Source organism: Solanum pennellii, chromosome 8 (genome assembly GCF_001406875.1).
Source record: "Solanum pennellii chromosome 8, SPENNV200".
Classification (NCBI taxonomy): domain Eukaryota; kingdom Viridiplantae; phylum Streptophyta; class Magnoliopsida; order Solanales; family Solanaceae; genus Solanum; species Solanum pennellii.
Window position 1 is genome coordinate 5,677,606 of NC_028644.1, and position 12,551 is coordinate 5,690,156.

Genomic DNA, 12,551 nt, shown 5'->3' on the forward strand with positions numbered 1-12,551 from the left:
AAAAAAAAAATATATCACCTTAAAAGTGTTAACTTTAATCTCAAAATGCACAAATCAAATTGGATTATATATATTTCACATAAACTAAAGATGCACAGAATATATTTAATGAGAAACAAAAAGATATACATCACATCTTCATTTATCAATTACTATTGTTCTAGATGATAGAGAATTAGCTAATTAAATGATTTAAGAGTTATATAAAGTAATTTAGATTAATACACTATTGTCCAAGCCTATTCAGACAATATATTCATAAAAAAAGATAAAGGAGTGTTCAAAATATTAAATGAAGTGCGTAGAGAAAAGGATACTAGATGCATCAAAAGATACATACTAGAGCTAACTAGTTTATCATTTTATTAAATTAGAAGAAGTTCATAGATAATGAAAGCTTAATTTGCTAAACTAAGTATATCCATTTGTGGAACGAGTATGTATTTTCCTTTGAACTGTATAAAACACTTTGTTATAATCAAAATGTTTATGGTTTTGAACTGTATAAAACACTTTGTTTTAATAAAATGTTGATACACACACACACACACAGACACACATATGTATGTATATGTATGTATATGTATGTATATATATCTATATATATGTATGTATATATATCTATATATATATATATGTATGTATCTATATCTATATATATATATATGTATGTATCTATATCTATAAATCCGCCCCTGTGTAGCACAGACCCAACATGTTATTTAGTTTGATTAAATACATAGTAAACATCAAAAATATTACAACTATGCAACATCTAAAAAATTATATTCTACATTCATCATGAGTTCTTAATTACAATTACATAAACTTTAAATGTTGGATATCTAAACACATCTTTATAAGTTAATGTAAGTTTTTTTGTCCATCACTCTAAAGGTGTATCCTGCAAATGTAAATTATTAAAAGTCGTAGCTCAAAGACAACTACAAAAATTTACATGATTGAGAACATTGGGAAAGACATAATGAAACATATCTCAAATTGATTAAAAAGAAATTGACAGTAATATCAATTAGTTAGCTACCTCTTTTTACGTGTGGTTGACTCTTCTTCATCTTGCTATCATAGCTAAGGAAGAGGGGATTTATAATATCACTTAATCACCTAGACTGAGTTTTGTTCATTTTATACATCTTTTATCAGGTTTTGATGTGTTTTTTTGAAACTTTTTATTAATATGACAAAGTAATTGAGATACACTTATCAATGACGCGTGAAAGACTTATATTTAATCATTTCTATTTTATTTTATTTTGTTCTTCTCCGTTTCTCAAGCTATCACCTTCCACCATTTTCCAAACTTAAACTTCTTAAATAGATGTCATTTTTTTTTTAATTCAAATTACTTTTGAAGCTATAATTTTTTAACATTTGTTATATTTCTTTTCTAAAACTATCATTACCAACCTCCACATTTTTTATCAAAAGATATTTCATAATTATTCTCTTTTTCTTTTCCTCTCGCTTCCCCTCTTTTCTTCCTATAAATGCGTACTAGAGTCATCAAATAGATAATGCAGTGTGATACAATAATTACTTATTTTTTTCATATTTAATGAACACAATATAACACCATTTAAGGCAAGGAGAAGGATAAAACAAAGAGATTCAATATCGATCTATTTGTATTAGCTATGAACTATTTAACAAAAATTTTGAAGACCTTCCAGATAACTTCTGATCTCCAGTATCATCCTTAATGGAAAAAAAATAGCGCAATTGAGCTTTGTTACTAACTTATTACTCTCTTTGTTTAAAAATTAATGATCATATTTTTATTTTAGTTTGTTTAAAAAAAATGATCACTTTCCTTTTTTGCCAAAACTTTAACTTTAATTTTCCACGTGATATGTTTAAAACCACAGGATTAAAGGGTATTTTGGTACATTTGATATAACTTTAGTTTAGAACCACAAGACAAAAAAATCTTCTTCTTTTTTTTTAATTTCGCTCTAAGTTAAACTAGATCATTTATTTTTAAACTGAGGGAGTAATGTTCTGGAAAGGAAATTTAAAATCAGTGAAATTATGACTTTCAGTGCTTACTATTAATAAATACATAATATAAGAGTAGTGTCTATTGTGGTGAATAAAATTTACATACAAATAATAATAATAATAATAAATTATGCTATTTATTTATTTATGATAAAGGTGGAAAAGAGAAGAAATAAAGAGTAAAGGAAGTCAATGATTTGGTCCCATAAATTCCAAATAACAGCATTGAGTACTTGTCTAGGAAAATCCTTTTCATTGTTTTCTCTATGAATGAACTAAAAAAAAAATTCTAAACCCTAACAAGATTTTCATCGGTTATGGCTATGGAAGAATCGGCAATTGCCGTTGATTTACTCACCGATTCATCGGCTACATCTCTACCGTCTGATCACACAGACTCTTGTTCTTCACCGTCTGATCTCCCTTCCCCCACGGCCACCAAACTTAACGCCTTGGCGCCGGCATTCGTTCCGCTGTCGATTTCTCCTACGCCGTCTTTGAACGATTTGAATCAGGCTGATTTTCATCCGCTTCCGAACCATTATGTATATGCTCCTCAGTTGCAGGTTCAGTATCCATCACCGTATTATGGCGGTGGTGGTGGTGTAGCTGATGTAGATCATGCTAGTGCTAGTAAACGTGGAGGGTTAACTGATGAAGCTGCGCAAAAGATTGTTAATCAAGTAAGTAGAAATTTTTATGTATCTATTACTCTTGATGCTTAATCCAAAACTGGATTTGTTCTAAAAGATTAATTATTGAGTACTGGAATGTAGCCGCCTAGATGGAGTGGAGTGGTGGTGGTAGTAGTAGTTCTTGTTGTATTACTGCTTATATATGTATATACATTTTTTTATATAACCGTGATTTGTGATCAACATACTTGTCTAATTCCGCTTGATACTTGCCCCCGCCCATGATCAACTGATGAGATGTGAACAAATCACAGTGTTTTTGTCTCGTTTGGAATTTGAACCTGAGACCTCATGGTTTTTATTCTACTTCAGGCCACACCCTTGTGTACTCTGTATTATTATTTAGGGATTGTTGCGTTTGTTTCTTTAGAGTGTGGGTTCTATGCAAATGATAAATTGAAATTTGGGTGTGTTTAAAATTGCATATGTAGTGTGGATTTTATGTATGATTGAGTAGAAGTGCGCGTTATTTGATTTATTTTTTCATAATTCCGTTGAGCTTATAGTACTAGCTGTAAGTTATTAACAAACTGATTCTGCAATGTGCATTCTTAACTTGCCGAATTCTTTTGAAGCTATAAGATAGTGATGCTAGATTTTAGAAAAGTTTCTAAGTGTTTATGAAATTTTATAAGAGTGAGACACTGTGTGTTGTTCTTTGTGTATTATACTAATTCCGATGTGTTTCCATTGTCTGTAGGTGGAGTTCTATTTCAGTGATTTAAATTTGGCAACAACTGATCATTTAATAAAGCATATGCTCAAGCATCAGGAAGGTTATGGTAAGTTGTCCTTTAGCCATTGTTTTGGACGGTGGAAGGAGACAAGAGCAGCACTTCATTAATACAAAAAAATAATACTATTTAATTGCATATATAAATAATCCAAATCTCAATAGCAATAACAAATTTGCAAATATTTCAATTTAAAAAATTGAAAATAGATAGTACATACTAGATTTCTAGATCTTGAATAAGAAAAACTAAATAAAAGTCAAAACAATGAGAAAACAAATAGAGGTAAAAGTAATTATGAAGTCTGAAGAAGGAGAAGGACAAAGAAGCAAAGGAAGGAGAAAAGAAGAAACATGTATTAGTTGGACCTTGGAGTCGTCGGAGAAGTCTGGCTGTTGCCGGAGAAGCCGGAGAAGTCGAGTCGAGTCGACTAGAAAACCCTAAAATTATCTTTTGACTTTTAAAACCCTAAATTTGTAGACTTTTCATTAAGAAAATACACGGCTCTTGCCTTTATCGCCTTGCCACAAAGCTAATAGGCGATGAAGGGTTGCCTCGCCTCTCGCCACTGGTGACAATGCAATCGTCTTTCACAACACTGCCTTGACCCTTGACTCTGTGTGATAAAGGGTGGGGTAGGTGGGTGGGGGTGAGGTCCTTAGCCTTTGTGCTTCGAGTCTCTCCTTGCTAATTTATGTTTTATAGATATTTGAAGTATTTGTTTCTGATGAGATCTTTCTTAAGACAACCTGGACTTCTTTTCTTTGCTACAGTACCAATATCTGTAGTTGCGTTGTTCAAGAAGATTAAAGCTCTTATACGTAATCATGCACAGCTTGCTCAAGTTCTGCGGAGCTCTACAAAGCTGGTGAGTTTTTCCTCTTCACCTTCCACCCCTTTCCCACCCAAAATTAGTCCCGCTGCCTATGTTAAGTATTCTTCTTTTGCAAATCACACACTTCCACCATGTAAGTTCCAGCGATAATTTCTCTCAAATACATAAGCTCTTTGTTAATTTACTCATTTTAATGTATTTCTTTATTTTCCTTTTGTCCTCTTAGGTTGTTAGTGAAGATGGAATGAAGGTTAAACGCAAAATTCCTTTGGCCGAAACCGACTTAAAAGAACTGCAAGTAGGTCTTTTTGTTTCTAACTGTTCTGATTTACAACAAACAAAGTTCGATTGAACATTTATTTCCACCTAGTAGTTGATATCAGATATTTATCAGTATTTTGTTGTTCTGGTTCCTGTTTGTCATTTTAAGTCTCGAATTGTGATTGCTGAAAATTTGTCTGAGGATCATTGCCATCAGAATCTCATGAAGATTTTCTCAGCAGTTGGAAGGTAAAATACTTTTTATGGTCTGTATGTTTAGAAGATATCCTTAACATAAAATATCATCAACCTTTCTAACATTCTTTCTTACTGCATCAGCGTTAAAATGATACGCACCTGCTTACCTCAGTCTTCCAATGGTGGGGCATCTTCAGGATCTAGAACAGCAAAGTCAGATAGTACTCTTCACAGCAACAAGGTAGGTGGTGTGATTTACTTGCTGATTGTGTGGTATAGTAGTTCATTCATCCGTGGGAAATCTTGAACTCAATGCCTTCGCCCAACTACAGCCAGAATTAACTTAAGAAATGGTTAATGTCATGTTCGAGTTGTTTATGTTCTGTTTTTGGGAAATAAAGCTCGACTTTACTAGCAGTGCTAGTATACAAAGAACAATGACTGGAATAAATTGGTACTGCTACATAGTTCTGTAGTCTTGTATATAAAATAACAAAGGGTCTATATTTGTACTTGGTATAAAGGTATTCCTTTTCGAGAATCTGAATTGAATATCTGAATGCAGTTACACGCATTTGTGGAATACGAAACCGCCGAATTGGCTGAGAGGGCGGTAAGTTAATATAATGTTGTTTCTAGTAACATTTTCAATATCTCCGTCTCTGGCATCCTATATTTCTTTTGTGATCTTATGTTACAGGTTGTAGAGTTAAATGATGATAACTGGAGAAATGCTCTGGAAGTCCGATTACTTCTTAGAAGCTCAGTGAGTCTTGAACAGTCTTTCCCTTTTCTTACATCAATTAAGGAGCATATTATTCTGTTTATCATTTAGTGAAAGAAGAATGAGCATTCAGAACTGATGATTGATGTTAATGACATCATTTAGATACTCAAGACTACATATTTGTAGTCCAAGTTTGTTCTGAGTGCTTCTGATCCAGTTACCGAGATTTATTTGTCAATTATACATCTAAAATAACTTCAAGGGATTGATTGTTCTGAAGCATTGGAAGGAAAAGAAATAGATCGACAGGGAAACATTGCATTTTTAAGTCATCTTATTATGTTTTTATTTATTGTTTCTAGTCCATTCCTTGCCTTCCCATTCAGAAGCAGTTATTGCTGAAGAATTTCTATGGTTGGATGCCAGTATCTCCCTTGGCAGTAGTAGGAGTAGCTTTTGGGATGTACCTGTTACCAGATCCAGTGGATCTTACCCAATTTTTTCACTTAACTAAAAGAAAGTTTCTTGACTAATGTTCCACCTGTGAGATAAGTTCAAATTAAGCCTTCTTGCCATAAATAAATGTATCTGGTTGTATTTGATTTTATGTTTTATTACTATCATGTGTGTAAGGATTCTGGTTGAACTTACAGGAAGAATCTGGTCAAGCTCAAGGGAAAAAAGCTGGTCATGATAGTGAAAACTTCAAGGGGGATGATGGTTCTGCATTAGAGATCAACGAGAAGCTTAATGAAGAGTCACGCCACCATATTGATGCTAAATCCAATGAGCTTGCAGTAAGTGAATCTCCTTCTATTCCTAGCACAAGGGGACGTATCCAGTTAGTATTTAGTAACTGCACCACATAATCCTACAGGGACTGGTTTTTAACAAGATCTATTCTGTGGTCGGTGCTTTCATTTTTATTTTACATCTACAGGAGGAGCATGGCAGTGATGGGCAGAGGCGTGGGCGTGGTCAGGGTCGGGGTCGGGGTAAGGGACAGGGTCAGAGACGTGGACGTCCGCAGTCTCATCAAAACAATCGTGGAGGTCATTTAGGAGCTCCCTTATCAAACGTGAATCGTGGAAGTAATGTGCAAAATTCCCTCTCAAATATCATCCGTGTTGGTGTAGGGAAGCCTGTTCTTGAGCAGTCAGCAGCAGCCAAGCAATCTTCTGTACCTCGTATGCCAGATGGTACTAAGGGATTCTCCATGGGCCGAGGCAAATCGATGCCTATTATAACTATGTGATAACTTCCTACTTCACTGAAATTGGTGTGAATGAGAGGGGATATATCTTGTTCGCATGATGAAATACGCTATGGTTGATTTGGCCGTTTGAGTCGTATAGGTTCAATCTATCTTGTGTTTTTTACTAAATCAAATGAACCTTGTATGAAAGAAGCACCAGAGATGTTTGGATGTAAAAATGCAAACAGTACAGGATTAACAAAAGCTTATATAGAAAAAAGTTGAGAATTATACAACTCTAGTTTTCTACATCTCCAACTCTAGTCAATCAGGCAATATACATTGCTTCTTTAGGTCCCTTTTTTGGTACATCTTTAGGCCTGTGTACTAACTTAATTAGACATATTGCACTATAGCAATTGTGCTACTTGCCAAGTGAGAATCTCTGGCCTAATAACCTAGCTCTTATAGAAAGAACATATTGACACCCAAATCAAGCCAAACAATTTGAAGACCACCCACCATGATGCATATGTGCAACAATAAATGAGCCCAAGTGTATAAATTTAGAGCTAAAAGTACAAATTTCACTAGTTAAGGTCCTGATAATGTTCCATGTGTTGAAAGAAGCTGATGGAACGCGTCAAAGGAACAGGTTCGGGGGAACAGGTTTGGTGAAGCTATCTGGCGAGTTAGAGTGAGTTACACTAGGACTAGACTATTAAATCCTAATTTATGTACAAGTCTATACTTTGTACGACTAAAGTTGATGTAGTTGACTAAGATAAGGTGCAAATAATATATTTGTGTTGTATTAGGGTTCCTAGTGTAGCTAGTATAGGACTCTTCTATGATTCCTAGTGTAGCTAGTATAGGACTCTTCTCCTATATAAGGAGGATGTAACTCAATCATTAAAACATCAATACAATCCTTGATTCTTCACATATGCGTGAGAATTCTACATGGTATCAGAGCAATAAAGCTTTTTTCCGCTCTTTAACGTATTAGATCAAAAAAAATTATCAAATCGCAATGGCCCCTTCTACCAATACTCTTTCAACCTCTTCACTTCATCATCTTATTTCGTCCTGCTCCATTAAATTTAAGTCAACGAATTATCTTATATGGAGGATGCAAATGAATCAGTTAATTCAAGTGATGAGATTAACCTATCTCATCACAGAAACACGTAACACAACATGTTCTACTAGACAGACTCTTGAGAAAACTGCAGCAAGCGAGAAGGATGCAGAAGACACCAACATTGTTGATGACTGGGAGGAGAAAGATGTGTTATTAAGGAGTTGGATATAAGGCACCTTGACAGAAGAAAGCATGTACCTGATCGTAGGCTGCTCAACTGCCAAGGAGATGTGGGAATGCTTGGAAGAAGCATATCTTCAAGCAACAAAAGATAAGGAGTTCCAGCTCAAGCAATAGCTGCAAAGTGTGAGCTAGGAACCAAATCAATTGATCAATACATTAAGGAATTCAAAGGCATATCTGATGGTCTTGCAACCATTCACAAGCCTGTAGATGAGGATAGTAAAGGGATTAACTTTGCTAGAGGTCTAGGTCTTAAGTACAAGACTTTGAGGACCGTTATGTTAGGTAAGGCATCATATCCTACTCTTAATCAATTTATTAATGCTCTTAGGGATTTTCATATGAGGGGAGATGAAAAAGAAATGTCTCAACAAAATCATAACATGACATTCTCTGCCCAAAGAGGCAGGGAAGAGGAAACTACTCTCAAAGAAGAGGAAACAATAACTTTAATTCCAGAGAAAGAGGATTTAAGTCTGCTGAACAGGGAGCAGGTTCCTATAACAGCAGAACCGAACCTGATCCTCAGAACAATCCTTCAAGTGGAAGTCATGAGAGGAAAAATTCTGATGTGTGTCAAATTTTTGGTAGGAATAACCATACTGCTCTTAAGTGTTTTTAACAGGTGGGATTACTCTTACCAAGCCGCAGATGAGCTACCACTGCCACTAATCTTCAAAACGATGATGACACCTTGTATGTGGACTCAGGAGCAAGTATTCATATGACACATAACTCAGGTATCCTAACTGATCTTACACACTACAATGGACCAGATAAAATTATTATTGGGAATGGATCAAAGTTAGACATAATACATGTTGGGAACACATCTAGATCAGGTCTAAAATTGAAGGAAGTTCATGTAATCCCTAAGATTAATAAGAATTTACTCTCAGTTAGTAAGCTTGCAAAGGATACTTGTTGCACTCTTGAATTTGATGAAACTAATTTTGTTGTAAAGGACAAGAAGACAAGGACACCGCTGGCCAAGGAAACTAAAAGGAATGGACTCTATGCTTTGAAAGATAACAATCTTTATGCTTTAACTGCTGCACATGATTTGAACACATCAGACAACATGTGGCATACTAGATTACGACATCCTAGTTTGAAGTCTTTAAAGTTTTTGAATAGTAATAGTCGCATTAACATTAGTAGTTGGAATAAAATGCCTACTGTTTGTTCTAGTTGTCAGTTGGGAAAGAGTTGTAAACATTCATTTGGCTTGAGAAATAAAATTGAGAAAGAACCTTTATTGAAAATCCATTGTGACTTATGGGGACGTGCTCTTATTGAATCTTCACAACATATGAAATATTATGTCATTTTTGTTGATGATCACGCGAGATATACATGGATTTATCCACTAAAAAAGAAATCTGAATTGTTTTAGGTCTTTGTAAAATTTCAGAAAATGGTGAAAAACAAATTCTCTAAAGAAATTAAGATTTTTCAGTGTGATGGAGGTGGTGAGTTTATAAAAACAGACTTCATCAAACATTTGGAAGATTGTGGAATTGTGAGGCATATTTCATGTCCTAACACACCTGAACAAAACGGAGTCGCAGAGAGAAAACATAGACATATTGTGGAAACTCTACTTCTTCATGCTAACCTACCTTTGTGTCTATGGATTGAGGCTTTCCTCAGTGCAGTATTTCTTATAAATAGACTGTCTTTCTCAGTCCTAAAGATGGTGACTCCATTTGTTAAGTTGTATGGGGAACAACCTGATTACAATAGTCTAAAAGTGTTTGGGTGTAGATGTTTTCCATATATCAAGGGTAGTAACAAGTTCAGTCCAAAGACATACCCTTGTATGTTCATAGGGTATAGCAGCCTACACAAAGGATATAGATACTATCATTCATCTACAAGGAGTGTTTACATATCCAAACATGTTGTGTTTGATGAAAACACATTACCCTATGTGTCTCCAAATCAATCTCAAACTAACATTGATGTCTCACCTTACCTTGCTACTTTTGTTGAATCTTTCTCTAAATTACAGACACATGATGCTGATTCAGGGGAAGTACAGGCTTTCAGTACACACATTAATAGTGATAATGTTGCTCCTACTCCTATAATTGTTGATGATGAAAGTTTTGTTGACCACTAAAGTGCATGATTAAATGTTGTAGAACAGGTTGAATGTGATGTTGTAAATTTTGAATCTGCCAGTGACGCTGAGGAACATGTTACACTTACAGGTTCAGTCACTGAGCATGATCAAACAACCACTTTAGTTGATGTACTTGTGGACCATGTACCTGTGGACCATCAATCTGAAACTATTTTGGTTGATGACCAGTTGAGGTACTTCATGCACCACAAGGGCATCATATGATCACTAGACGCAAGGCGAAGGAACATCACTTATCACTTGTTGCGCAAAGCATCAAAGATACTCTGAGGGAACCAAACACTATTAAGGAAGCACTTAAGTCACCTCAGTGGCTTGCAGCAATGCAGAAGGAAATCAATGTTTTACACACTAACAAGACATGGATATTGGTTCCCAAATCTCCTGGTATAAATTTGGTTGGCTCAAAATGGGTGTTCAAGACCAAACTAAAAGCTGATGGAACAATAGATAAATACAAGGACGGACTTGTGGCCAGTGGATTCTCTCAACTTGAAGTTATAGACTTTGAAGAAACCTTTAGCCCTGTGGTTAAAGCAACAACTATAAGGGTAGTTCTATCCATTGTCATCAGCTCAAGGTGGAAAGTTAGACAACTCGATGTCAAAAATGCCTTCCTTCATGGGTTCTTACAAGAGGAGATGTACATGAGTCAACCTCCTGAATTTATTGATCCCAAGAATCCTCAATATGTGTGTCTACTTAAAAAGGCGTTGTATGGTCTTAAACAAGCACCAAGAGCCTGGTTTGATACGTTTAACATGCATCTCCTGCACCTTGGCTTCATCTGTAGTAAGGCAGATTCTTCATTATTTACATTGCAAGCTCACAGAGGCATCAAATTTCTCTTGTTATATGTGGATGATATTATTATCACAGGTAGCAACCCATCACATGTCTCAGAATTTGTTCGACAACTTGGGAAAGACTTTTCCATGAATGATCTTGGCCATTTACACTTCTTTCTTAGAGTTGAGCTTAAGTATTCTGATGGGGCTATCCACTTAGGCAGAGTAAGTATGTTGCTGAGCTGCTAGACAAGACAGAAATGACTTTTGCAAAGGTTTTAGCCACTCCTTTGGCTTCAAAGCATGGTCTACATGAAGCTGTAAGAAGCCTGGTTGAAACATCCTTTTATAGAATGATAGTAGGGAGCCTTCAGTACTTGACTATCACAAGACCGGATATTACTCATGTTGTAAATTTAGCAAACCAATTTATGCAAAATCCGAACAATGGGCATCTTCAAGGTGTAAAAGGGATTCTCAGGTATATCAAAGGCACTTTGCACTTTGGACTTATACTTATTTCACAATCACCATATAGGTTGTATAGATACTCAGATGTTTATTGGGGAGGTTGTACCACAACTAGGAGATCAACTACAGGCTACAACATCTACCTAGGTGCAAACTGTATTTCTTGGACCTCCAGAAACAGTCCATAGTTGCTCGCTCAAGTGCTGAAGCTGAGTATAGAGAACTTGCCTCCACTGCCTCAAAGATGACATAGATCACGTATCTACTTCATGACCTTGGGGTGTTTCTTCGATCTGTACCTACATTGTATTGTGATAACATGAGTGCTTTGTACATGACAGTTAATCTAGTTATGCATGCTAAAACTAAACATGTTGAAATAGACTATCATTTTGTTCGTGAGAAGGTGGCCAGAGGACAACTTGTTACTCAGTTTGTGAGGTCTAAGGATCAATTAGCAGATATTCATACAAAAGCATTAACCAAATAGGTTTTTGCAGAGTTTGTCGCAAGCTAGGAGTTACAGTCCCTCCACTCACTAGCTTGAGGGGAAGTGTTGAAGGAAGTTGATGGAACGTGTCAAAGGAACAGGTTCAGTGAAGTCGTCTGGCGAGTTAGAGTTTGAGTTACACTAGGACTAGACTACTAAATCCTAATTTATATACAAGTCTATACTTTGTATGACTAAAGCTGATGTAGTTGACTAGGATAAGGTGTAAATAATATATTTGTGTTGTATTAGAATTCCTAGTGTATCTAGTATAGGACTCTTCAATGATTCCTAGTGTAGCTAGTATAGGACTATTCTCCTATATAAGGAGGATGTAACCCAATAATTAAAACACCAATGCAATCCTTGATTCTTCACATGTACGTGAAAATTCTACACCATGATCATTGGAAATTCGCTTTCATATCATTTTTTCTTTGCTAGTTGCATGTATCTAGTACATTCAGATACGTGCATCTAGGATGCATAAGTATCATATTAGGTGTCATTTTGTTTTAGATACATTGTATTCAAGTATGATTCGCATGTATACGGAATATCCAGATTCTCTCGCTTGCCTCTCTTCCTATGTATTGTTGTCAATGATACATATATCTAGTCTAGTATAAAAAAAATGCACTAATACATTCATTATATATATA

The 12,551-nt window shown here is 35.3% G+C and overlaps 1 protein-coding gene across 1 annotated transcript; it reads left to right on the forward strand.

Annotated features, from left to right (window-relative positions):
* Positions 1-2,224: 2,224 nt before the first annotated feature.
* Positions 2,225-6,975, forward strand: LOC107028143 (la-related protein 6B). Its single transcript, XM_015229192.1, has 10 exons — positions 2,225-2,702; positions 3,415-3,496; positions 4,222-4,316; positions 4,510-4,581; positions 4,714-4,793; positions 4,884-4,983; positions 5,308-5,355; positions 5,443-5,508; positions 6,123-6,266; positions 6,410-6,975. The coding sequence occupies exons 1-10, from the start codon at positions 2,337-2,339 to the stop codon at positions 6,722-6,724; spliced, it is 1,368 nt and encodes a 455-aa protein (XP_015084678.1). The 5' UTR covers positions 2,225-2,336; the 3' UTR covers positions 6,725-6,975.
* Positions 6,976-12,551: the final 5,576 nt, after the last annotated feature.

Bases quoted from the DNA above. Each gene is read 5' to 3' on its own strand.
- LOC107028143 (XM_015229192.1), top strand. From the start codon at position 2,337: ATGGCTATGGAAGAATCGGCAATTGCCGTTGATTTACTCACCGATTCA. The intron at 5,509-6,122 runs GTGAGTCTTGAA...TTGAACTTACAG, and splicing joins GATTACTTCTTAGAAGCTCA to GAAGAATCTGGTCAAGCTCA. The intron at 6,267-6,409 runs GTAAGTGAATCT...TTACATCTACAG, and splicing joins CTAAATCCAATGAGCTTGCA to GAGGAGCATGGCAGTGATGG.